This window comes from Brienomyrus brachyistius, chromosome 5 (genome assembly GCF_023856365.1).
Source record: "Brienomyrus brachyistius isolate T26 chromosome 5, BBRACH_0.4, whole genome shotgun sequence".
Taxonomy (NCBI): Eukaryota; Metazoa; Chordata; class Actinopteri; order Osteoglossiformes; family Mormyridae; genus Brienomyrus; species Brienomyrus brachyistius.
This window is the reverse complement of record NC_064537.1, coordinates 26466945-26491233: the sequence shown is the minus strand read 5'-3', so window position 1 is coordinate 26491233 and position 24289 is coordinate 26466945. Positions and strand designations below refer to the sequence as shown.

The window sequence follows — 24289 nt, the reverse complement described above, 5'->3', positions numbered from 1 at the left end:
ACAATATTCAGGTCGGCTGTGGTATTTAAATGCTCAATTGGTACTAAGGGGCCCAAAGGGGGACAAGAAAATATCCCCCATACCATTACACCACCAGCAGCCCGAATTGTTGGTACAAGGCAGGATGGATCCATGCTTTTATGTTGGTTACGCCTAACGTCCGAATGCCACAGCAGATATTGAGATGCATCCTGCCAGACAACGTTTTTCTAATCTTCCATTGTCCAATTTTGGTGAGCCCATGCCCACTGGGGTCTCCGTTTCCTGTTCTTAGCTGGCAGGTGTAGCACCTGGTGTGGTCTTTTGCTCTTGTAGCCCTTATACTTCAATGTTCGAAGTGTCGGGCGCTCAGAGATGCTCTTCTGCATACCATGGTTGTGATGAGTGGTTAGTTGAGTTACTGTTACCTTTCTATCAGCTTGAACCAGGGTGGCCATTCGTCTCTGACCTCTGGCACCAACAAGGCATTTTCACCCAGAGAATCACTGCTCACTGGATGTTTTTTCTTTTTTGGCCCATTCTCTGTAAATCCTAGAGATGATTGTGCATGAAAGTCACAGTAGATCAGCAGTTCCTGAAATACTCAGCAGCTCGTCTGGCACCAACAACCAGGCTACATTCAAAGTCTCCTAAATCACCTTTCCTCCCCATTCTGCTGTTTGACGTGAACATTTACTGAAGCTCCTAACCTGTATCTGCATGATTTTATACATCGTGCTGCTGACATATGATTTGCCAATTAGATATTTGCTTCAATGAGAAATTGAACTGGTGTACCTAAAAAAGTGGCCAATGAACATATATCTGTATCTGTTATGGAGAGCAATGTGGGGGTGGGGGTATCCGAAAATAAGGGGGATGGATAAATTACTCCTAAATTCTTTGCTCATTCATTTGCTGATGTAAATGTGGGGCCGAAGATCAAAGCAGTGATAAGTCACCAGCCAAACAGGAAAAATAAGTGGGGGAAAAGCTCTGCAGCTGAAAGCTTGGGCAAGGTGGGGGGTGTTCAGGCACTTTGTCCCCAGGCTAGAAACCGCAGTCGGACTGGTGTAAACAGCTCAGGTCCCCTTTTTAATGGCGCTGCCTCCTGAGCTGTCGGGGAAATGGATTGTGTTGCGAACGCTGAGGCCACCGGGGCCCCCACTGTCCAGGCCAGAGAAAATCAGCAGCTCGAATGGGCCGCCACTGACTCAGCCCCACCCCCCTTGGTGGCCGGACTGGAGCCTCCATTGCGGAGGACAAGGGAAAGGGTGCAGGCTGGGGGGCATGCAGATGCAAGTTAATGGCTCAGTTGAGACTCACTGGTTTTGCTCACTCTCAAACAATATCCGTCTTTGTGGGGGGGGGGGGGCTACATGTAATACGATTTCCCTGAACGGAAGAACAGCACTTCACAACTCCAAAAGTATATTACACTACTATATTTTTGATTATTTTCAATGCGCCATTGTCTGTGATCCGTAATCATTGCTTTAGTGTGAATGAATGGCACAGCCTGATATTCAGTCTGAAATATGTATGGTAGACGGAAAGCAAGGAGAGTTACATTTTCACTTACAGGTATCGCCTAGCTGGTCTTCCTGGAGAGTACCAGCAGAAGAACATCACCAGCCCCGAGATTAACTACTGCCTGATTAGGGACCTCATCATCTGGACACAGTATGAGATCCAGGTGGCGGCGTACACAGGCAGGGGTTTGGGTGTCTTCAGCCAGCCAGTGACGGAGTACACACTACAGGGAGGTGAGGATCGCCACACGTGTCCCACTTTGACACACTCACCTCCGAGGTGTGGCACACATGCGGCGCTCAGTGACAGAGTACGCGCTACAGGGAGGTGAGGATCGCCACACGTGTCCCACTTTGACACACTCACCTCCGAGGTGCGGCACGCGTGCGGTGCTCAGTGACAGAGTACACACTACAGGGAGGTGAGGATCGCCACACGCATGTGGGCAGCCGGGCAATAGCAGGCGCTGGTGGATTTTAACGCCCTGGAGTCGACGGCTTCATCGGCGATGCCGCGCATCTTTCTCGTGTATTTCTGTTCATAACTCGCTGAAATCTTATTGTAGAAACATGAAGAGAACACTGACTAAATCCGTAATCTGTCTTCTTTTCAAAACGTCCATTGTCGGAAGTATTGCTGTTTTTAAAATTAAGTTAAATCACCAAAAAAGTAAACCATGTCACCTTTCTTTGTTTTATCTGCATCGGGAGCGAGTAGTGCCGCTCTCACCTGAAGATTGCTATTCGCATTCTACACAGCCGCATTTCCACGCATTGAAATCGCATTTGCATGGTAATTTGATGAAACACGTGACGGTGAACCGCGATCCAGATACCCATCAGTGCCATAAAAGGGGGGGGAGGGGGTGTGGCCAGGTGTGAATCGCTCATGCATACACATGAAAGTTGCTACATATTCAGTGAAAGGACCTAGTAATAGTGAAATGAGTTTTTCGTATTTATTTATCCAATTGAATGTTGCAACTGCACCATTTAGTCATCCTCAGGTAGCCAGAACTTTGATGATCAGATATCTGGGATCAAAACAAACTGCCACCATTACTTACTATGTACTTTTATAATGTTTCTGCAAGTGTTCCAAACTGCATTTTGCAATGTCTATACTCTGATGTCAAATTACAAACTTCACATAAATCTAGCATATTTACAAAGTACTCTAAGATTAAGTTTAATGCCAATACAAATCTATAAGAAACAATTTATTTGTCATAAATTTAGATATTAAATGAAATGTTTGACCATGCCCCAGTCAGTGAAAGTGTGTTCCTTACCCGTAGACCCCAGAGGGTTAAGCTTCTTCGTGGTAAAAATGATTATTTGTAGATGCACTGGCTTCATAGGCTGCTCATTAGGCTCTCGGGATTTGCCCCCCCCCCCCCCCCCCCCCCCCCAATGAATCATGGGTTTTACACTGAAGTGGATTTTTATCAGTCATAAACTTCCACTGTTTGCCGAAGCAATAAAACCCCATTAGAAGATTTTAGTGCTTGTCTGATTGGCCATTTAAATGATTATTGCGAAGATGAGCAAATTTATTGACTTGGGGGGCAACACTGAAGAGAGACAATTAATTTGTCTAATTTGTTGTATGCGAAAGTGCACCAGTAGTGCTGCTGAAAGCTCTTGATGCATTCGATGCAATCATGGTCTGGGATTACTAAGCGTCAAAATGCTATAAATTTCAACGTGGAAGTCTTGATGACTGTTGATAGCCTTCGGTTGCATGAAAATGTTATTTTGATGACATTTCAAATTGCTTCAGATATGGCTGCGTTATCCTGGATCGGCATAAGAGGTGAGAGGATTGTTGATTGATAACAATGGGTTTTTGGTGCATGATCGCATTTCTAAAGTATAAAACTTGTTTTGTACAAGAATGTTTTAGGACTGCTTTTTTGTGACTAGTAGATAGGAGAAAGTTAATTTTTGAAGCAAATCTCATGTTTGGTTATGTATGATTTCATCCCCAAACCCCTGAATGTGCTGAACCACAGAGGAGTACCTTTCATTTGTTTTGAAAGTGCTGATTTTCATGAAATCTCCTCCATTGCCCTAAATATGAGTGAGCAAGGTGACAAGAAAGTCTCAAAAAAGTATACTAGTGATATCATTGTAAGCCTTCCAAGAAACATTTTTGAATAATAATAATTATTAAATTTATCTGACTTTTAGTTACGGTATGAATCATCAGCCACATCCTATTTGTTCCATAAGCCCTGTGCAATTTTGTATATCCGTAATTAACACAAGGTTTTTACGGAAATGCATGGTAGCTGAACCGCGTGTGTATTAATCTGTCACTGTGTTGATAAAATGCGTTTTGTTAATGTTCCCCCTGCACCATCTCTTAAACAGGCCTCTCTCCACTGGATTGCGTAAATGATTATTGATTTTAGTCCCACTTGAATACCGCATTCGGTTTGACAGCTACACCCACATAAACTATATAGAGGTGAGCAGAACAGGGGCCAAGTTAACCCATGTGGTTGCGGTGTCGACCACACCACATACAATTTATGTGCAGTTTATGGGGAAAAAAACTTAATAATTCATCATCCTAATAACATTGCTTAGGGAGGAGTATGGCAGAATGTGGTTGCTGTTTTCGTTTGTGGTGTTATTTATCATGCTACAGTCTACGTCAGGCGCCGATCACGTCGTAGCACCAAAAAGTCAGCTGACGAGAAGTGCCGGGTAATAAGTACATGGGTGATTGGCGGCGCAGTGTCTGCAGAAATCCTCATTCAAGTGAATAACGCATCACAAAGGTGCACAAGGCTTCCAGGCCAGAGGGCAGGCAAGTGAGCGCTGCTGACCCAGACAGCCAGGCTGTAAAATGTTTGTAATTTTTGCATAAACTCTTTGCAGATACCCAAGGCCAGCCGACGTCTGAAATCCTCCGAAAGCAGCCGGGCTTAAACTTTTCTTTATAATTGAAAACAGTCCTTAAATAAGAATGGCTTCTGTCGTAACCGTATATGCGGAACGAGCTGCCAGTCCTAATTAACCCACCTTATGTTTCTCATTTAAATGGATAAACCGCCGCGTTGAAAAGACCGAAATGATCGATTGTCTGCATTGTGATTATTTTTCCACAAAACCAAGAGAAATGAAAATTGTATTAGTATTCTGATTGAGTTAATATTCTGTGTCTGCTTATCGGTCTGTTTATGTAACCTGACGTTTTTTCTTGTTATTGTTGCTGTTAATAATTATAATTTGGAGAGGATTACTGAGTGGATATACAGGGCAGCCGACGCGTTGGATATACAGTCCCATTTTGTCTTATCAGTAAGAACCTTACAGTCTTCCCAGGCTTTGCCAGTATGGTCCAGACCATTTGGATAAGCTTGTTATGTGTAAGAACCATACAGTCTTTATGGAAATATTATCTGTGCAGCTCATGCAGTCATTGGGCTAGTCTTTGGACTTCCTCTGGTTTGTTTATAGCCAAAACTCATTCTGAATTTCACAGCTGATTAAGATATTATGGGTTGTGGTCAGTCAATTCACTGCTTGTTGTGCTACAAGCTGATATTCTGTTTCCTCTGGCCATCCCCTTCAAAATAAGCCGGGAAATGTTACATTTCAAAAGCAAGAGAGCAGGGATGTCCCCAGTGCTATTGAAGTTTCTCTCTGAAGCTTGTGGGCCTGCTTTCACACTGAGGTAAATTTGCGGTGCATTTTGCCTCAACGTCCACGTGTCTCAAGAGCACTTTCACTACCTTTTACAAATTAAGCGGATAAGAAGATTAAGTAGGTGCTCTAGGTGGAAATAAGCCCAAATCACACGTCATATCGAACCATAAAGAAAACATTTTCAGAATTATAATTTGCACTATAATGCACTGACACAACCTTCAAAGTACATATATCGCACAACTGGAGACTGTTCGATGTATCATTGAGTTCTTAGTGTAAGTACATGTTAACTTGCTAATAGCTTTTATTGTGTTGCAGAATTGCATAATTATGACTGATGTGTCACGCTAAGGCTCGTCTGTGGTAAAAGCAAGACAGATGCCGGATTCATTTTCCTAATCCTCTGTGGTAACTCTTTCATGGGGACTTCCTACCTTACACGCCACTCAGGTATACATAGATAGCTTGTATCTTCAGTAATCCATTGAAGCACAACTTCTCAGGGCACAGAAGGAGATCTGATCCAGCTCACTCCCCGCTAGGCGTCACGCTGTTTAAACCGGGCCACAACCATTAGAAGTCGTTAACTTCCTGATTGTTAACGACTGTTGAGTCAGACAGGTTCACGTGAAAGATGCTGCTGGCCTCAACCTGACTTCACTGTCACAATGTTTTCATGCTGTCTGTCAGGAGCATCTCACTACAGACTCAATGTCTCTCTTTGCTGCGTGAAACTCTTCTTTGAGTGAGAAACTTTTTGGTTCTCCTGTACTTGAAACCAGAATAAAAAGATTGATATGACTTCAGTTATAGTGGATGTCTGAGGGAGTGTTTCAGGCTGTGTGTTGGTGTAACTACTCACCGATGTCAGCTGTCCCCAGTAAGCAGGGATGAAGTGACATGTATTGAAACTGGGGGTGTGTATAATACACTGCAGCTGTCAGTGGCTCGCATTCACATCCGTCCGTTTATTTGCAGTGCCAACAGCGCCCCCCCAGGACGTCGAGGCCGAGGCCCTGAACTCCACCACTGTCAAGTTCACATGGAATCCCCCCCCCCAGCAGTTTATTAATGGAATCAATCAAGGATATAAGGTGCGTTTTAGACACCAGCTGCACAGCCAATCTTACCGGTGAGATTTCAGTCAAAATCTCTCTTCAGGGTGACTGACCTGTTTGTGTCAGTACCTCCTGAGGTCTGGCCTTCTTCCCCCAGGTAGGAAAGCGTGGATCCTATCCTATCGACTGTTACCCCCAGCACCCCCCACCCACTGTAGCCGTAGCTCACAAAATAAACACATTTATAAATTCGATGGACAATTAAATAAAGAACGCAGGTCGGTTTTGTGACACCTGTATTCCTTAGAGATGCCCGAATGCTCCCCTTGGTCAGGAACCTTCTAGATGTGATAAAAATATAAAAAAGGGTAAAAGTGCTTTAGGCTGGAGTCCCGACTTTGCAGCATTCAATTTAACTCTAACAGAGAGTTAGCTTCACTCACGTTAGGCGGACGAGCTGCCTGTAACCTTGGAAACCTTGACACATGAAGTATTGTGGCCTTCAAGACAAAATTGAAACTTCCTTGTGAGTCCCACCACATTAACTGTAAGGAACGAAACGAGTCATATTTTACTCTTGGCTAAAGTTGTTTCATATTTCCTTTCTGTCTATGAACATTTGATGCATTCATACTATAGTATAGTATAGTACTATAATAGTATTTCTTTATCTATGTGTACTGTTGACAGTGAAGAACGTTTGCCGTTGTATAAATTAGTGAAGTATAGTATGGATGCTACAATTGAAGCCATTCGGGATGACATTATAAACTCGTGATATAATGAAAAGAACATCCCCATGTTGTGCCTGGAGTTATGCTTTTGATGTTTGCTGTTTTATGCATGCTTTTGTCAGAGAGGCTCTCAAGGCTGTACGGTGGAGTAGATTGCAGTATGAAATGTCTGCCATTGTCGTTATGTGCTATTAAGGTACAGATCGTTGAGCAATATATCCGCTTTCCAAGCGTTTATCCTGGTCAGGGTCACGGTGAGGAGGGGAGAATATCCAAGGCTGGGGGTCTTTGGCTATATGCACATACAGTGGGAAAGTTAGAGATGCCTGCATGCTTTTGGATTGCGGGGGTACAGTGTGTAAAAATTCCGTCTTAAAAATTTGCCTCGTATCCTTTCCAGCTCCTGGCATGGCCAGAACAGTCACCGGACGCCATCACCGTGGTGACGATCACCCCAGACTTCCACGGCGCCCGTCACCTGGGCTACATCACCGACCTGAAGAAGTTCACCTGGTACATGACATCGGTGCTTTGCTTCACCACCCCCGGGGACGGACCCAGCAGCCCCCCCCAGCAGGTGCAGACGCACGAGGACAGTGAGTTCCAGCCACTCGCCATATTCGCTTCCGGTCTTGCTGAACGCACCGGCGGTGTCTTCGCGGTGCCCGGGGGGGGCTCATGTTTCTGCCGTGTCACTCTAAGCTCTGTTGCCCGTTATTTGGGGGGCTTGGCAACTGTTCGTAACAGAAATCAACGGTAACAAGTTTAACCAGCACATCTGGGAATAACACACTACTAGATAAAATAACACCATTAGACTTGGTGAAACCTAGTAATCTGTTTTAAAAGAAAAAGCTCATTAGCATCATTTTTCCTTTGCTTGCCATGCATGTGAAACATCTTTGATGTTTTATAGCTGTCGTCATTACGCTGTGTCACTTTGGTTTTTTTGTTCAAAGAGCTTAGTTTTCGGTATATTTTGAAGATCAAAATATTCACAACAAAGAATGCTGTATTTACACTATTCTCTAAAAGTATCTTATCGGAGGTTTAGAATGGCATAAAGAAGGATTGGGAACAGGAGTATCTCTTTGAATCAGATAATGCTTTATTTTGCCCGTGTCTCCCCTTATAAATCACATGGCTCATTTGATTAAAGGATAATCCTCTTACGGCTGCTGAACTTGATGGGAGACGTGAGTTTACTCTTTATAGTGGCTGTTAAATTCTGCCATTGACGGATTTGCTTCATACGCGTTCAAAGAACTGTACGCACTTGTATGTGTACAGCGTATATATGTATCTGATTATCCCTGTAATGGATTTGTTGTTTTGGTAAGACATTTGCAGCCCCAGAAACATTGTGCACTTATAATAACATCGCGTACTTGGCAATTTTTCGTATCAGGACTAAGCATTTAAAGGCCCTCTGTATAGAATTAGAGGAAATGCTTACTCTGCATTTTGGATGATTCTGTGTATGTAGGAACATAAGGGATTTATTGATGATTATTATATTTTCGTGATGTAGAGCCCGGTCCAGTTGGTCACCTGAGCTTCACAGAGATTCTGGATACCTCCCTGCGGGTCAGTTGGCAGGAGCCTCTGGACAAAAACGGTATCATTACAGGTGAGACTCGTGGTCTCCTGGGTGGACCCGCCTCTCTCCCATGGCCAGTGACCTCTGCCTGGTGTGTCACAGAGAGACGCGCTGCGTAGAAACCTACATGATAGACATGCTTAGTACATTTTACATGTATAGCAAACACCTTTATCTAAAGTGGCAAATTTTTATGAGGGTTTGCCCCTACCTGATACAATTGGGGGTTAAAGACCTTGTCCAATGGTGACATCACTGTGTTGACTCTGGGATTTGAACTGACAACCTTCTAATCTCAGGGACAGCACCCTAACCCACTGAGCCACAACTATACGTATAACAAAATACACTGCATATGTATGTTTCTGTATTAGCCAGAACAACGCTGCTTTGGTAAGAAGAAAAATGTGCTTTACAGTACCGTGAATGGGGCTGCATGAGCTTCTAATCATCAGTCATCCGTCTTGTTAGCCTGCCTTTCTCCTCGATGGTGCATTTCAGTAGAAATGTCTTTTAGCCGCTCGGTGGCTGATTGCTGGCCAGCCCCTGCACAGAGCCGCCCATACGCAGGTACGTATTTTTGAATCCCCGGCCCATCTGTCAGCATCGAGCTTGTCATTGCGTTAGCGAGAGGACGTGTCAGTGTTTCGAAAGGCGTTCCATTTTAATTTATCAGGCGTTCCCAGGTAGCGCAGCCTCTAATGGGCACGCGTGTGTTTAATGCTTCATTGAGTTGTCGTGGCGACGCTGTTACCTAGTGCAGTGTTTCTCAATCTGGTCCTTGGAGACCCTCCGAGGGAGCGAAAATGTGGGCCGTCTGGCAGGGAACTGGTAGAAATATAGTTGTCACTTTGGGGTCACGGTATTTATAACGGGCGGGCCCCGAACAGGCGTTTGTCTACAGGTTGCCGGATTATCAGACTATGGGGGGGATCATACCATGCATACCCCGCATGTCCTGCACGTCCAATGGAAGGTGACATAGTTGTAGACGTGTTTTGAAGCTGGGCAGAGTACAACGCTCATGAGGAACTAGTCGGGAATAGCAGCATAAGAATGAATGTAGATTAAATTAAAATAATTTTTTGCATCTCCCGTTGTTCGGAACTCGGCCCGGCATATCCCCCCTCCCACACCTCACCCCCCCCCCCCCCCCCCCACCTTCGATGTTGGACTTGCCAGCTTCTCGCTGGGTCTCTCGGTACAAACTTTGATGTATGAGGGTCCCGATGCGAAAGGACAGTGTGCGATTGGAAACACTGCTGACGAAAAGAGAATGGAGTCCTGATACAGAGCAAATTATACAGCACCCCTGCCAGCTATTAGTCTCTGTTTGACGCTCTGGGCCCAGGAGCTACACGGGCCGCGTGGCACCGACGGCGTCTGTCTGGCACTCTGTCCCTCAACCTCCACCCATGCTGAGACACCACCTTGCTAAAAACTCGCTAACTCTATAGACCCTTAGCTGAAATATGGGTGACCATCTGCGTTTTGAAGGCAGGCACCTCTGTCGATCGTTTATCTTTTTTATTTTACGGCTGGGATTTTCGCATCAACATCCCCAGGCTGAAGATGTTAATTGGATCGATATTTCTGTAGCGGGAATTAAACAGACGGATGCATTTTGTATAGATTTCTCGTTTTCCATCAGTTCTCGGCTCTTGACTGTGCCTGGGTCATGGAAAGGCGGTTTTCACACAGTGCCTACATGTTTAGCAGAGGCATGGGTGGCTCATTGGGTTGGGCTTTTGTGTCTGTGAATGGAAGGTTGCTGGTTTGAATCCCATTCTCAGCAGGAAAGACTCATTTAGGGGCATAGCTAGATATTCTGCCCCCCCCCCCAAGCATAATGTTACCTTGGGCCCCCCTCGCCAAATTTTACATATTGAAAGGCAAGTTCTGGGCCCCCAGAATCTGCCAGGGGATCCTTAACCATCCATTGCCCAGATCACAGGTTGCTCCAAGGCCGTTGGATAAATGGCTGTCCCTGTGCCTGGACTCCAAGAAGAGATGCACTCCAATGTATCTGTGCTCATACTGGTGTCTGCACATGCTCCCCTACCGAACTCGCCTGTGACCTGATCCCGTGCTGCAGGGTACGTGGTATCCTGGGACGTCCCAGGGAAGAACTCATCACGGGAGACGCGCGCCCTGCAGAACAGCACGCATGAGTACAAGGTCACAGGCCTGACGTCGCTCACCACCTACTCCCTGGAGGTGGCGGCCATGACCAACGCCGGTACGGGTACCATCACGTCCTCCACCATCTCTTCAGGAGTTCCCCCAGGTGAGCCTCTTTCACCCTGCCACATGACCCCCCCTCCTTTGACAAGCCCGGGACATTATTTTAGCACAAAGGTCTTTGGTGAGTGATAGCCCAACGTCTGCGAATTCCGTGACATTTCCTGCTAAAACTAAATCGATGGACACAAGCGATTCCTTAGATCTGGCCTGCCCCTTGTTTAGCAAAAGCCCAAACCTTATTTATCCCGCCCTCCTTACCTCCCCGCCTCCGAGTTGGGTCATGTTCAGCACACGGAAAGCCCCAGCTTTGCGCCCGGATCAGCATAAATATGAATAATGATCTTTTAAGCTGCCATTGTCTTTATGGGAGATGATAAGTTCCTGTTTCTGCCTGGCCATGAATCAAAAGTCACTGTGGAGGACTAGCATTCATTTTAAGCAGCCCGGAGGCACACTGTTTGTCAGTGTGAAATGATGGATGCGTCCCTATGGATAAATGCCAGGCCTCAGCCATGGGTGATACACTGTAAATTGTGAGGGGCGTGAGAGGCAGCGGGGGGGCTGCGGAGGTTCAGGGAGATGTAAGGCTAGCAGGTGTGTCCTGATTGCGATTCGCTTAGCCTGCCTCAAAGTGATAAACAATAATTAAGCAGTCAGCTCTGAAAGGGGTGTTGTGTGATCGTGTACTTATAGACATGTATAATAACAGGTGGACGCATGTCTTTCTGGCATGTAATACTTCTTAGGATGCTGCTTTTCCCTTTAAGAATTACTGCTGGCTTCAAAATGCCGCTCCCAATGTGTATCTTCCTAAATACAGAACTTCCTGGACCACCATCGAACATCGTTATCTCCAACATAAGCCCTCGTTCTGCCACTCTGAAGTTCCGAGCAGGCGACGATGGGAAAACCTCTATCTCCAAGTGGATTGTTGAGGGCCAGGTTAGTAAAGAGATTCAATATGATTTCCCACTCTCTCTCATAATCCATATCGAGAGACAGGAAAATCGCAGGGAAGGCTTGTTTCGCCGCAGTTGTTTGCCTTGCCGTGATGTGCCCACATGCTTTATTTATTTCAATCCCATAATACTTTTCACCGAGTTACTTGACATTTTACATTATGGTACAGCTTGGAACCCTCCTGGCCTTATAGTAACGGATCAAATCAGTACGGATGTGGAGGCCTTGCGCTTTGCGAAGACTCTCCTTCCCCCATGCAGCGTGTTCCCATCATGACGCTTCGCCCACCCGATACACACAAAGCACATTTTTCTTACCCTCCTTACCTGCAATACCTTTAATTATCTGTCAGGGCAGAATTAACTCAGCAACCGCATTTTGAAATATTCTGATTGAGGTTTCTACGAGACAAACAGATGGAATGAAAAATAAGCATCGGTGCTGAGACTAACTGAAATGCAGTCTGTTTTCTTGCAGTGGGTATTCATGTTAGCAACTAGATAATTTTATTTTTCGCTCATGCTGCCTTTGTTGTCAGGGAGAAAATTGGTCGAAATTAGGGTAATCTGGAATTCTGTTCCTGAATTGCATGAAATGAATATGCTTAAACCGCTGTAATTTCAGGTTGAAATACATAATCATTTCAGCGTTGTCCTTATTTCTAGATAAATAACTCAGTGTTTGCCAGAATTTTTCTGTTTGGCTTGGGAGCCCTAATGCTTCTCAATTTATTGAATAGACCCAGAACTCAGGATCCATAAGTATGATTGTTAATTTTAATAGATTAAGGCAGGATGAGCCAGCCACATAGTCACAATAGATAAAAACCTCTGTGGAATCGGTGTTTTCTAAACATGAAAAAGATATATAATCCCCAATAAAATGTCAGAGATAAGCTGAACGTGCAGTAAAAAGCAAATGCCCTGTTGTATTTCCCAACAGTATTAAAGCATGTCTGATGCAGAGCTCAGACAAAGCAGCGAGGCTTCTATACCGTATCTACTGTAGATGCTTGTCTTCATCTCCAGTATTAGAGGAATTCTGCTGTTCCTCTAATATGCGTGAAGTCTCTGAAACATTAAAAAAAAACAAAAATGCAACCTCTTCAAAGCCTGGAGATGCCTCGAGGGTATGAAGACTTCACCTTGCTGGTTTACCCAGCTTCCATTGCTGTTTCAGGTGTTTTCAGCGCAAGCTTCATTAGACTTCCAATTTTCTGTTCATACTGCACAATAAGATTCATCCATCATTTATACGCCTCCAATCCCTGCAAAATGCACCAGCCAAATCTCAGTGCAACCTAGGGAAGGCTCAGGAGGTCCTTTTCAAGGTGGCTGGGAATGGCTGACGATGCCACCCGGAAGCCCTCATCTCGATTCTTAGTCATGTTAACTTCAGCACAAGATTACAGTGGAGGCTGGCTAGTGCGCCCAGCATGTGATATGCTTGCCTTTTAAGTAGTGTCATATTTTTGACCAAGCTGGGACATGAAGACTCCAGCTGTTGCCAGTAATAACAGCCAACAGTGTGGATTGTTGGAAGAAGCGATTTGTTCAGTGATGGATCTCTTAGCCTCCTGTATGCGTCTATTAATATGCTTTTCATCTGTTAATCAGATATGCCTCCCACCTCCTGCCTGTTCATGGGTAGCAGACAAAGTGTCTAAAACTCTTGGCGCTTTGCCACTGCCACCAAGAACTAGGCCATGGGTCTTCCATGCTACATTATGTGAGCTACACCCCACCCGTATTTGCACTAACATAGCTTACTAGCAGGGCCGAATGCATGACTAACGTGAGCTGGATATGTCACCACCCACTGATTGGACAAAATGTATGGCAATATCAGTGTTCTGCATCAATTTACATGGATTGTCTGAAGGAAAAAAGGGTATATTCTGTATGTTATTCATTTTAAGTAGCTTTGCTTATTGCGACACATTGATGCATTCATGCATTGCCAGTAACTCGGAACTCGAAAATTTGCAGCCTGCTGCTAAAAAACTATAGAACAGCTAAACGGAATTGATTCGTAATGGAAATTTATACAACCTAATGCTAATTTCACTAGTATTTCATGTTAACGTACGACGGTGATTGTCACAGATTTGCCAGCAGAAATCAGCACATCATGTACACCATGTGACCAATAAAATACAGCATATCTTTGAATGGTCTCCAAACCCGGTAGGGCTTTACCAAGCCAGTCTTTCTGCAGTGGAAAACTGAAGCAAGCTGGAACCGTGCTGTACCTAGTCTCTCTTTGTGGTACGGCTCGGGTACGGCTCGGGTACGGCTCGGGTACGGCTCGGTTCCTGTATGCCAGTGGAAAAGCGTCATATTGTCACAGAGGCTTTGTGAGGTTCCTACTCCAGTTGACCCATCTGGGTGTTTTTAGGGCTTTTCTCAGGCACCTGAGGAGGACCCCCACTCTTAGCAGAGCTGGGTGGAGTTCCCGTGAGTAGACGAGGTACCACACTCCTGGATTTGTGGCATATTCCTTATAAGGAGCTGTGTATTTCTGCGGGAACTGTGTCTATCTTTAATGAAGTTAACTCAAGTTTTCCTCTGCCATTAGCATACTGCTAACAAGCTCCTGCCATCAGTGACAGAATTTTATGGTGGTAAAGTTGGTTACAGTTACTGTACTGTCCAGTTTGGGAACATAGTCCCCTCCTACAATGTAGTATCAGTACTATGCCTCCCTTATGCCTGCCCAAAGTGAGGTATCCCGTCCTAAGTAGCTGGAACAGGGGCTGACATGAGCATACACACTCATTTCTTGCCGGTGTATCTGACCATTAACCGTTAATCCCACAGTCCCGGCTGTTTCATCGGGGCTCTAGGTGACACCTAGGACACCGTTAGCGCGAATTGACCCCTCAGCTGGGACCCCAGTGCCTGACCCAAGGACTTTCTCTCACATAGGTGGGCAGCATCGGTGATGATGAGGAGTGGAAGGTGCTTTATGAGAAGGAGAACGAGCCGGATGCCCAGGTGCTGGAGATTCCCAACCTGGCTCCATTCACCCAGTACAGGTCAGTGCTGGGTACATATATCACACACTACTATACTGAATGCAGCTTATTAATCGTAAATGCTTGTTCTGTGTTGTCAAAAGAACGCGAGAACGTTTGTTTTCCTAGATTCTAACCTGAAGCATGATTCATGGTGACATTAGGCCATATCAATACAACGAGGGGGAACACAAGACCATCACGCACGTCAAAAAATTCAAATGAGCACATCTCTCTTCCGTGACAGCTTACACATTGATGCAAAACTGCTTGCAATGATCCATCAGCTGTTTAAATGGAGCAAATGTGATTTTTTTTTTCATGCTGCATGATATTGAGCTTCTGACAAGTTGATTATTTTTAAACCTAAAGCAAAAAGGGTGGTTCTGTATCACACTATTAAATATATCTTAATATTCCAGTTTATATTACATCTCTTACAACTGTGATTAATACACCTTATAATTAATATATATGTGTGGCTTACATGGCTATTAAATGTGTTTTCAACTTGAACTGCTTCATTAAATGGACGATGTACATGAAACATTGGGAACGCTTTTAATTAAATGAGAAGCTGTGAAAAGAAGATAAAATAACAAAGATGTGCAGTTTAATAGGGAGCAAATGTTGTCTTTTTATGTAACATTGCAGCCCAAACAGAAGTTGCTGTTTCATATGCTGTCGAGGTGGTCAGTTTTGCTGGATTTCATCACCTATGTAGCATTTAATGCTTTATTTTTTGTCTGTGTATTCATTATTATTATTATTATTATTATTATTATTATTATTATTATTATTATTATTATTAGCAGCAGCAGCTTCTGAGGTGATTCAGTCCAGGGGGCAGGTACAAGGACGGGGCCACAGGGGCACCAGGCCCAGTTGAATGCTGATTGGCCCCCAGAGTGCCTCCTCCTGCTGTCACTCATGAATTCAAATCATATCATTGGCTAATGATAAGCTTAGCCCCTCCTTATGAATTATGGCTCCTCTTATGCCCCCACCTAAAGCGTAATCCTAGAATTCTGCCCTAACGGAAGCGTTTCTGCGATCGGAGCCTTCAGATTCATCTGGCTGGCAATTACCACATTTAATGCAGAAACTACTCAATCTGACTGCTGTTCTGTACTGTACTGGAGATGCTTACAGTACTATTGCAAAATAACCGTCCTCACGGTTGTAAAGTTGGTGTCACATTCATCCCAAGCTAACATTGTCACCTTCTACTGCCTCTGCAGTGAGATTACCAAGGTTTAACGTTAGTCTCAGGTAGCCGTGCGGTTGCCCACCATCTGGCTCCCCCCCCTTCCCCTCCTCCACCCAGTTAATAACTGCAGCAAAACACGCTGCGGGGAGGGGCGATATCTGGAAACCGATGGAAATCTTTAAAGCTGTCGATCTGATTTGAAGCACCTGATTGGAGGAGGGGTGGTCCTTTAGGCGTGACCCCTGACCCCTGCACTGATGCACCCCCTCAGCCAAACATAAGCACGTCCCTGAATTGATTTCATTAGCTGACTTTAGGTCCAGGTGGCCTCAGACTTAAATAAATTAGATGAATTATGGAAGTGAAGCAGCTGGCTCACATCTGTGTTTTATAATGATATTATTTACATAATATAAATTATTAGAGGTTTTTCGTCCCTGGTTCGTCTAGAGTACATTTTCCAGGTCGGTAGCTTTTACTGGTGAGATTCCACGCACTTTTCATGCTTTCTGTCCTCAGCGGCATCGCCTAGGTGGGAATCATAGTTTTTCCTCAGTCGTAACTGAACCCTCTGCCTTCCTGCGTCCATTTATTCATCATGACTCCCAGCTGGACTGGGCCGTCCGGAACACGTTGATGTGGCTGCTACCAGGCTGGGAAGACAGCTTTGTATGCTCCATGGGTCTCATGGTGTGCCACCGATGATGGCAGGCCAGAGGCCCTCCCCGCTGGCAGCCTGCAGATTGTGATGGGCGCTTAAGATGCACTATTGTACAGCAGTGGGGAGTCAGTACACTGTGCCCAGCTACTACAGGGGAGGGATGTCTGTCAGGAGGGGCTGAGCAGGACGGGCTGATGTCACATGCCGCGGTGACAGGCGGCTGCGATCGCGTGTTGGAGCTCACTGAGCCATGCTGCTGATCCATGTCGCTTAGCGATGCCGCTTAGCCATGTTGCTGAACGATGCCGCTGATCCATGTCACTGAGCCATGCTGCTGATCCATGTCGCTGAGCCATGTCACTGAGCCATGCTGCTGAGCCATGTCGCTGAGAAATGCCACTGAGCCATGTTGCTGAGAAATGCCACTGAGCCATGTCGCTGAGCCATGCCGCTGATCCATGTCGTTGAGCCATATCACTGAGAAATGCAGCTGAGCAATGTTGATGAGCAGTGCCACTGACCCATGTCGCTGAGCCATGTCACTGAGAAATGCCGCTGATCCATGTCGCTGAGCCATATCACTGACCCATGTCGCTGAGAAATGCCGCTGATCCATGTCGCTGAGCCATATCACTGACCCATGTCGCTGAGCCATGTCGCTGAGAAATGCCGCTGATCCATGTCGCTGAGCCATATCACTGAGAAATGCCGCTGAGCCGTGTCGCTGAGCAATGTTGCTGAGCAGTGCCACTGACCCATGTCACTGAGCCATGCTGCTGATCCATGTTGCTGAGCCGTGTCGCTGAGCAATGTTGCTGAGCAGTGCCACTGACCCATGTCGCTGAGCCATGCTGCTGATCCATGTTGCTGAGCAGTGCCACTGACCCATGTCACTGAGCCATGCTGCTGATCCATGTCGCTGAGAAATGCCGCTGAGCCATGCTGCTGATCCATGTCGCTGAGCAATGTTGCTGAGCAGTGCCACTGACCCATGTCGCTGAGCCATGCTGCTGATCCATGTCGCTGAGAAGTGCCGCTGAGCCATGTCACTGAGAAATGCCGCTGAGCCGTGTCGCTGAGCAATATTGCTGAGCAGTGCCACTGACCCATGTCGCTGAGCCATGCTGCTGATCCATGTCGCTGAGCCATGCTGCTGATCCATGTCGCTGAGCCATGCTGCTGATCCATGTCGCTGAGAAATGCCGCTGAGCCATGTCACTGAGAAATGCCACTGAGCCATGTCACTGAGCTATGCTGCTGATCCATGTCGCTGAGCCATGTCGCTGACCCATGCTGCTGATCCATGTCGCTAAGAAATGCCGCTGAGCAGTGCCACTGACCCATGTCACTGAGCCATGCTGCTGATCCATGTCGCTGAGAAATGCCGCTGAACCATGCTGCTGATCCATGTCGCTGAGCCATGCTGCTGATCCATGTCGCTGAGCCATGCTGCTGATCCATGTCGCTGAGAAATGCTGCTGAGCCGTGTCACTGAGCAATGTTGCTGAGTCATGCTGCTGATCCATGTCGCTGAGCAATGTTGCTGAGCGGTGCCACTGACTCATGTCGCTGAGCCATTCCGCAGGCTCCTGGCATGTTATTTTTACACATGTAGTAACTGCATCACTTCCAGTGTACTGGACAAAACGGAGTGTATGTGTGTGTGCGTGTGTTGTGAGAGGGTGTGTTCACATTGACGCTCTTCCTGTGATGTCACTTTTGGGCCCCTGAGCAAGGCCCTTATCCCCCGACTGCTTCAGCGATGGTCTGATCCTGCTTTCTCAAAAAGTATGTTTTTTTCCGTTTTTTGATAAAAGCGTGGGCTGTAACAATGTAATCCGGTGTTGTTGTTGTGCCTTTGTAGATTCCGCATGCGTCAGGTAAACATTGTGGGCTCCAGCCCCGCCAGCCAGCCCTCCCGCATCATCCAGACCCTGCAGGCCCCCCCAGATGTGGCCCCCAGCAGCGTGACGGTGCGGACAGCCAGCGAGACCAGCCTGTGGCTGCGGTGGGTGGTAAGGAGCCTGGCGTCGCCTGGGCAACCCCGTCTTGTTTCTGGGAGGATGGACCCCAGGGTGTGGGATGTGGGGCGTGCGAGCAGTTGTCGCTTCTGTTCTGACACTTTTTCAGCGTTTGTCACGCTGATGTGTCTTTCCCGCCTGCACCGTGCAGGGAGCATGTAGAGACCTGCGCAGTGCATCCTGAACAAAATAAGCATGACAAAGAGTATTTTCACTTCAGGAGGCACAAAGGAAAGTCATTATCTCTGTGCATAGACAGTTTCCATCGCTTGCTTCGGCTGTCCACGCGGTAACGAAGTGCTTCTCGGATAGTCCGCTCCGTCCGCGTCTGCTCAGCTGGGTTCTGCTGAATCATTCAGACTGTCCTTTGATATCACTGTCACTTTAGACGAAGCATGCAAGCAGTCCAAACTCCACAATCTATCCATAACAAACAAAAACCGGTCCTCATTATCATTTGGTGTTTAGTGCAGCGGTTTCGGGGTCTGTGGCCGTGTTCGGAAGGTCGTGGGTTCAAATGCCCTGGCTGATGTAGTAATTATATTACTGTTGAGTCATCGAGCAAGGCCCTTAAGCCCAGCTGCTCCAGGCTGACCTGCTCTCTGACCCCAAGCTCTCCTCTTATGTATATCACCTTGGACAAAAGCACCTGTTAAATACGTAAATGTAGCTTGCCGTCTTTCGATGATGCATGCCTTCTCGTCAGTGCTGGGCCTTTTAATGTTACCGTTGATTTCCACTTGAAATAATGACAGGTGATGTGCACCTTGTCAATCCTGAAATTGAATTTCTCCACTTCATGATGTTTACTGATGAATTTTAAAAAAAGCGACCTCGCTGGGTGCTGATACATCTTTTAGTCTGACATCTTTCTTATAGTCACAGCTGCTCCTGTATTTCTGAGCTGATGTCAGAATTTTTCAATTAAATTTTGACAGCTTGAGATGATGAACAAATAAATTTGTTGCGTGCGTGTGCTGCTGAAGGATAACAGTATATGACGTGTCAAAAAGAAGTGCAAAATAATTCTGAGGCATTGCTTCAGGCTCTGTTTTCTAGAATTTGGTTGTGCCTTTCAGTTTCTGTATTAAAAGTTATCTGACTGTTAATTCCTGTGCCTGTCACCACCCCTGCCACCCCACCAGCCTTTACCGGATTCAGAGTACAATGGTAACCCGGAGACGGTGGGATACCGTGTGAAACTATGGCGGGTCGACCAGCAGGGGGAGACGCGGAGCCAGGTAGTTAGTGACCGCCTGGAGAGGGAGGTCACCCTGGAGGGTCTGGAGGAATGGGCCGAGTACTGGCTGAAGATCCAGGCCTTTAACTCCATCGGCCCCGGGCCCTGGAGCGAGCCTGTCAAGGGCCGAACGCGGGAGTCAGGTAAGCAAGGCTCTGGCACATCAGGGGCGAAATTAATTTTATTCTTCCCAGGAGAAGTTTTCTGGAATCACCCTGCTGGGATTCAAACGTGCCGCGTAAAGCAACCTGCGTATCACTGCTTACCATATGGCTGTGAAATGGATTGTTTTGAAAGAGAGCTAAGCAGAATCATCCATGCCATCTCTCCTACCTCCCCGTACCTTGAATGAAAGAATCTTTTTTGCATGAGTGATGTAGGGCATCTGTAATGGGAATAAGCTTTAAAAGCCTCACAGGTTGTCATCTAAAATTCACTTATTAATAAGGTTCACATATACATGCCCTGGCTGTGTTAGTTTGACATTATCAGTAGCTTTTATTTTATGTTAGTTATTACAGTGCCTTGTTTATATATAGTGTCGTTATTTCGATATGCAGTTCATACCTATATCGTGATTTATGCCTTTACTTGGTGGAAAACTGGACTCCATCAGTTACATGATACAATTAATCATAAAGGCTGCACTAAACGTTTAATTTTAGTGGTCAATTGAAATGTGTGTGAGGACCCATTTTCGTGTGCTTACATGTCCACATGCATGATTCTGTAATATGTGTATATATATTTACCTTAGAAGTAGCTGCACTGTGACATTTCTTCTAGGGAAGATGTGAACACACCCATGCCAGCTTGTTATTGGGGGGAGGAGTCGATGGTTAGATTAAACATGCATTTGCTTGGAAACCACATGAAAGTTTGATGGAGTATTTTAAATAGCTGTCCATATCAAACTTTCCTTTCTCCAGAAAATGTCTCGTTGCATGCAGGGATCCTATGGTGAAGCAGGGTGGGGTTCAGCCTGTGCTCTGCTAAGGGCTCTTTAATAGTCCTCCTAGAAGAGATGGTCTAAGCCCTTTTCCTCGAGACGTTTCTGTGCTCTTCACTAATGAAAGACCATCGACTGTTTTCCAGGCTTTAGCTGTACTTTTCAAAGGGCAACCCAAGCTGGATATTTTATGTCTGACTGGTCAACTTGTTTATTTTAGGCTTCTGAATAAATGCATGCCATTAAGTTTAAAAATATTACCTTAATTTGCAGTTGGCGAGTTAAAAATCTGAGGCAGCCGCTGGCGCTGCTTATTATTCGGTATAAATGCGTCTCTTTAGCGGGGAATCCCAAAGTCATTTTCCTCATTTCTCGTGCGGTCACAGCCGGCTGGTGATCGTTCACCACCCTGCACAGCAGGTCATCGCTCTTATTTCCCCCTGTCCGCCGTTTCCCGGCGGTCTGGCCTGCTCCGCAGCCGCCAGCGGACACCAGACGCACGGGAGCGACACTCTCGGCACTTAAGCAAATCTACCTTTAATGGGCTATTGAAAGCATGCGGGTCGTTCTTCTGAAATCAGGCAGCGAGGCCCGTTTGATTGCCAGGTGATTTGCTAATGTGGATGGCATTTGTCTGGGACGGCGGTGTAATGCAGTAATCATATGCAATCCTGGGCGCGTGATTTCACTGTGGGGGGGGGGGGGGGGGCTCTGATCCGGGCGGTGTTCGAGTATTTTTCTCCATCTGAGAGGTTTACTAGAGATGTGTCAGTCCGTGGCACTGTGAGGAAGATAACACCCCTCCCCCAATCTGCCATCCTCACTGATATTTTACTGTGTATTGACATTTCCTCGATAGACTCATTATGATTAAAGTCCATTCAGCTAATTAGTGCCAAGTTCTCACAGGCCTCGGGTGCCGCGTGTTTCGGCAGTGCCGTCCGGAGCCCCCGAGAATGTGACGGCAGAGGCCATGAGCTCCACGAGGATCCTGGTCAACTGGGGGCCAGTTCCAGACAAGGAGAAGAACGGATACATACTGGGGTACAAGGTACGGCGAGTGGCGTCCCAACCGACCAAAGTCAGCTCTGTTTATGGTGAAAATGATTAAAAACTGGCTGAGGGGAATGGCGCTCAACATTGTGTCGGCCTATTTTTTGTTTTACCTTTTATTTTGGAGGGGAAAATCAGGAAGTCATGTTAACTATAACTGGATACGGCCAATCCCATTCCCATAAGCTTCATAAACATACCGTATTGGCGCGCCAACTAAATAATCGTAAACGTGAAAGAGAGAAATAAAAATAGAAATGCCAAAAAAATAAAATATACATGAGATTCTAGTCCACCTTTTCTTTCCCCCCCGAACTAGAATGAGTTAAAGTTTCACAGAGATGAATGTAGCCCGTATGATGTAACATCCTGCAAGGCCAAGTACTGATGCTTCATTCCTTTACAAGAAAAGGCTTTATAAATAGACCCCAGTCTTTAAATACACTAAAGATCTGTGCTAAGCATATTTGTGGAAAGTAGTTCTCAGCCGCATATATCAAAAATAAAGGGTATCTGTAGACAATGTAAACTCTTTTAAACAGACTGCCTCTTGTGAACTACTGGGAACTCGCCCTACTACACTTGCTAGTTTTGCCTGGGCTATTTGTAGGGCTAATTGCGAGCTCTGGGGTCTCGTGTTGTGCCAGACTGGGATGCTGTAACATCGCCTTTGTTGGCAACCCCTGAAGCGCAGGTTCTTACTGCTCTTTTGTAACATGCTGCCTTTGACTTTTAACCTTCTGGGCTGCAGTTTCAGCTGATAAAGTTCCAGCTGATGGGGGTTTGCATGTGACACGCAGTTTCTGTTTATGGATGCTGTGCTTTAACTTTTAATTTTAATTCTTGCTTTTTGATGCCACGCAAGTTCTGAGTTTGCAGAGACCGACCACACAATACGGCAGATATAAATATTTAATCGCGATGCGACCTTTCTGTCTACTCAGTTTAGATATTAGCAGATCCCGTCTGTAGAAGATAGGAGCTCTGAAACATTCCATTAGCTGAAGCTTAGCTTGAGGGTGATTGTTGATGTCTGAGGGCTATTTTTAGGAGTTTTTAGATGCCCACAAACAGACCACTTGTAGTTTTTGGGCTCAAAATTCTGAGGCGGGTAGGAATGGGTTTAGTGGTAGCAAGCAAGAGATGTTAAATTTATCGACTCGCTCCAGTCATGTTGTTGAAACAGAACCCCAGGACGTCTGCATCATTTGATGTTTTATGTTTTCTCATTGACATTTAATATGCATTTCAGCGCCGTCAGCAAAAAAACTGAAAAAAGGGAGCGAAGTGTAATCTCCGTCAGCCTAGCACAGAATTATGCTGTTATATTTCTCCTCTAACGTATTGATAACTTTGTTTATTGAGCACATAAATATCACTGTCAATCACGTAGGTGCAGTGCTGGGTCGCAGAAAAGGCTGCAGACGTTGCATGAGCGTCGTAGGGTCTCGTTTAGAGGGAAGACATAGTTACAGTCTCCTCAGCTGGCATTTAGAGATGCTCCCAGTCTAAATCACCATGACGTGTCCCGTTCCTAATCCTAAGCTCCTGTATATCATATCAGGCATCATATCCAGCCGGGTGTGCGATTAATCACTGAGCGATTGGCTGCAGTTAAAGGCGCTAAATATCTAGACCTTGAGCATTGTCAGCCAGGTTCTGTCACAGTTCAGTTGGCTGGTTAAATGTCAATCAGATTGGCCCCTCTTGTTAATTGTGTGTGTCTGTGTTTCTGTCTGTCTGTGTGTCCCCTTAGGTGCTGTACAAAGAGCAGGACTCGGGCGCGGAGCCGCAGGTTCTCGTGGTGAAGGGGAACCTGACGCGCTCTGCTCTGCTCAGAAACCTGCGCAAGTTTGTCCTCTATGAGATCCAGGTGCTGGCCTTCACCCGCATTGGGGACGGCAAGCCCAGCAGTCCCCCGGTACTGGAGAGATCCAAAGATGATGGTAAGGAACCTCCCTCTCTTCAGCCTGCCATGACTCTCTGACTGGGTCCCCAACAGCGTCTGCTCTCCGGAGGGTCAGGCTAGGCTGAAGCTGTCCTTATGTGAGGTTTTTCATCATCTAATCCTAATGTGCCTCTGTGGGACCGAGAGGGTGGTTAGCTCATTCCAGCCGGCCACATTATTTTTGACAGTATATTTCCGTTTTCCCATCCCTGGCATCGATTTCCGTGAGCCAAGAGCAGATCGGCATTAGGTGAAGGACGTTTCCCAATCGACGCTTCCATCATCCTCCGGTCTTTCTATGCATAATCATGAGGATTCAATAAATGTTATCTTTGGTCTTGTCTCAGACTCGTTTAAGTAGTTCAGGAAATTCTCTTCTTTAAAAAACCTCAGATTCTGAATTAATTACCAACAAACAAAA

General features: G+C 46.0%; 1 protein-coding gene across 1 annotated transcript in view; it reads left to right on the top strand.

Annotated features, from left to right (window-relative positions):
- Positions 1 to 24289, top strand: part of sdk1b (sidekick cell adhesion molecule 1b) — a 293033-nt gene that overhangs the window by 233637 nt on the left and 35107 nt on the right. Inside the window, exons 19-29 of the mRNA XM_049014318.1 lie at positions 1564 to 1745; positions 6153 to 6268; positions 7367 to 7562; positions 8498 to 8596; positions 10662 to 10853; positions 11631 to 11752; positions 14698 to 14807; positions 18522 to 18672; positions 19824 to 20061; positions 21803 to 21918; positions 23677 to 23866. Coding sequence (XP_048870275.1) covers positions 1564 to 1745; positions 6153 to 6268; positions 7367 to 7562; positions 8498 to 8596; positions 10662 to 10853; positions 11631 to 11752; positions 14698 to 14807; positions 18522 to 18672; positions 19824 to 20061; positions 21803 to 21918; positions 23677 to 23866 — 1712 coding nt within the window. The remainder of the gene's footprint in view (positions 1 to 1563; positions 1746 to 6152; positions 6269 to 7366; positions 7563 to 8497; positions 8597 to 10661; positions 10854 to 11630; positions 11753 to 14697; positions 14808 to 18521; positions 18673 to 19823; positions 20062 to 21802; positions 21919 to 23676; positions 23867 to 24289) is intronic.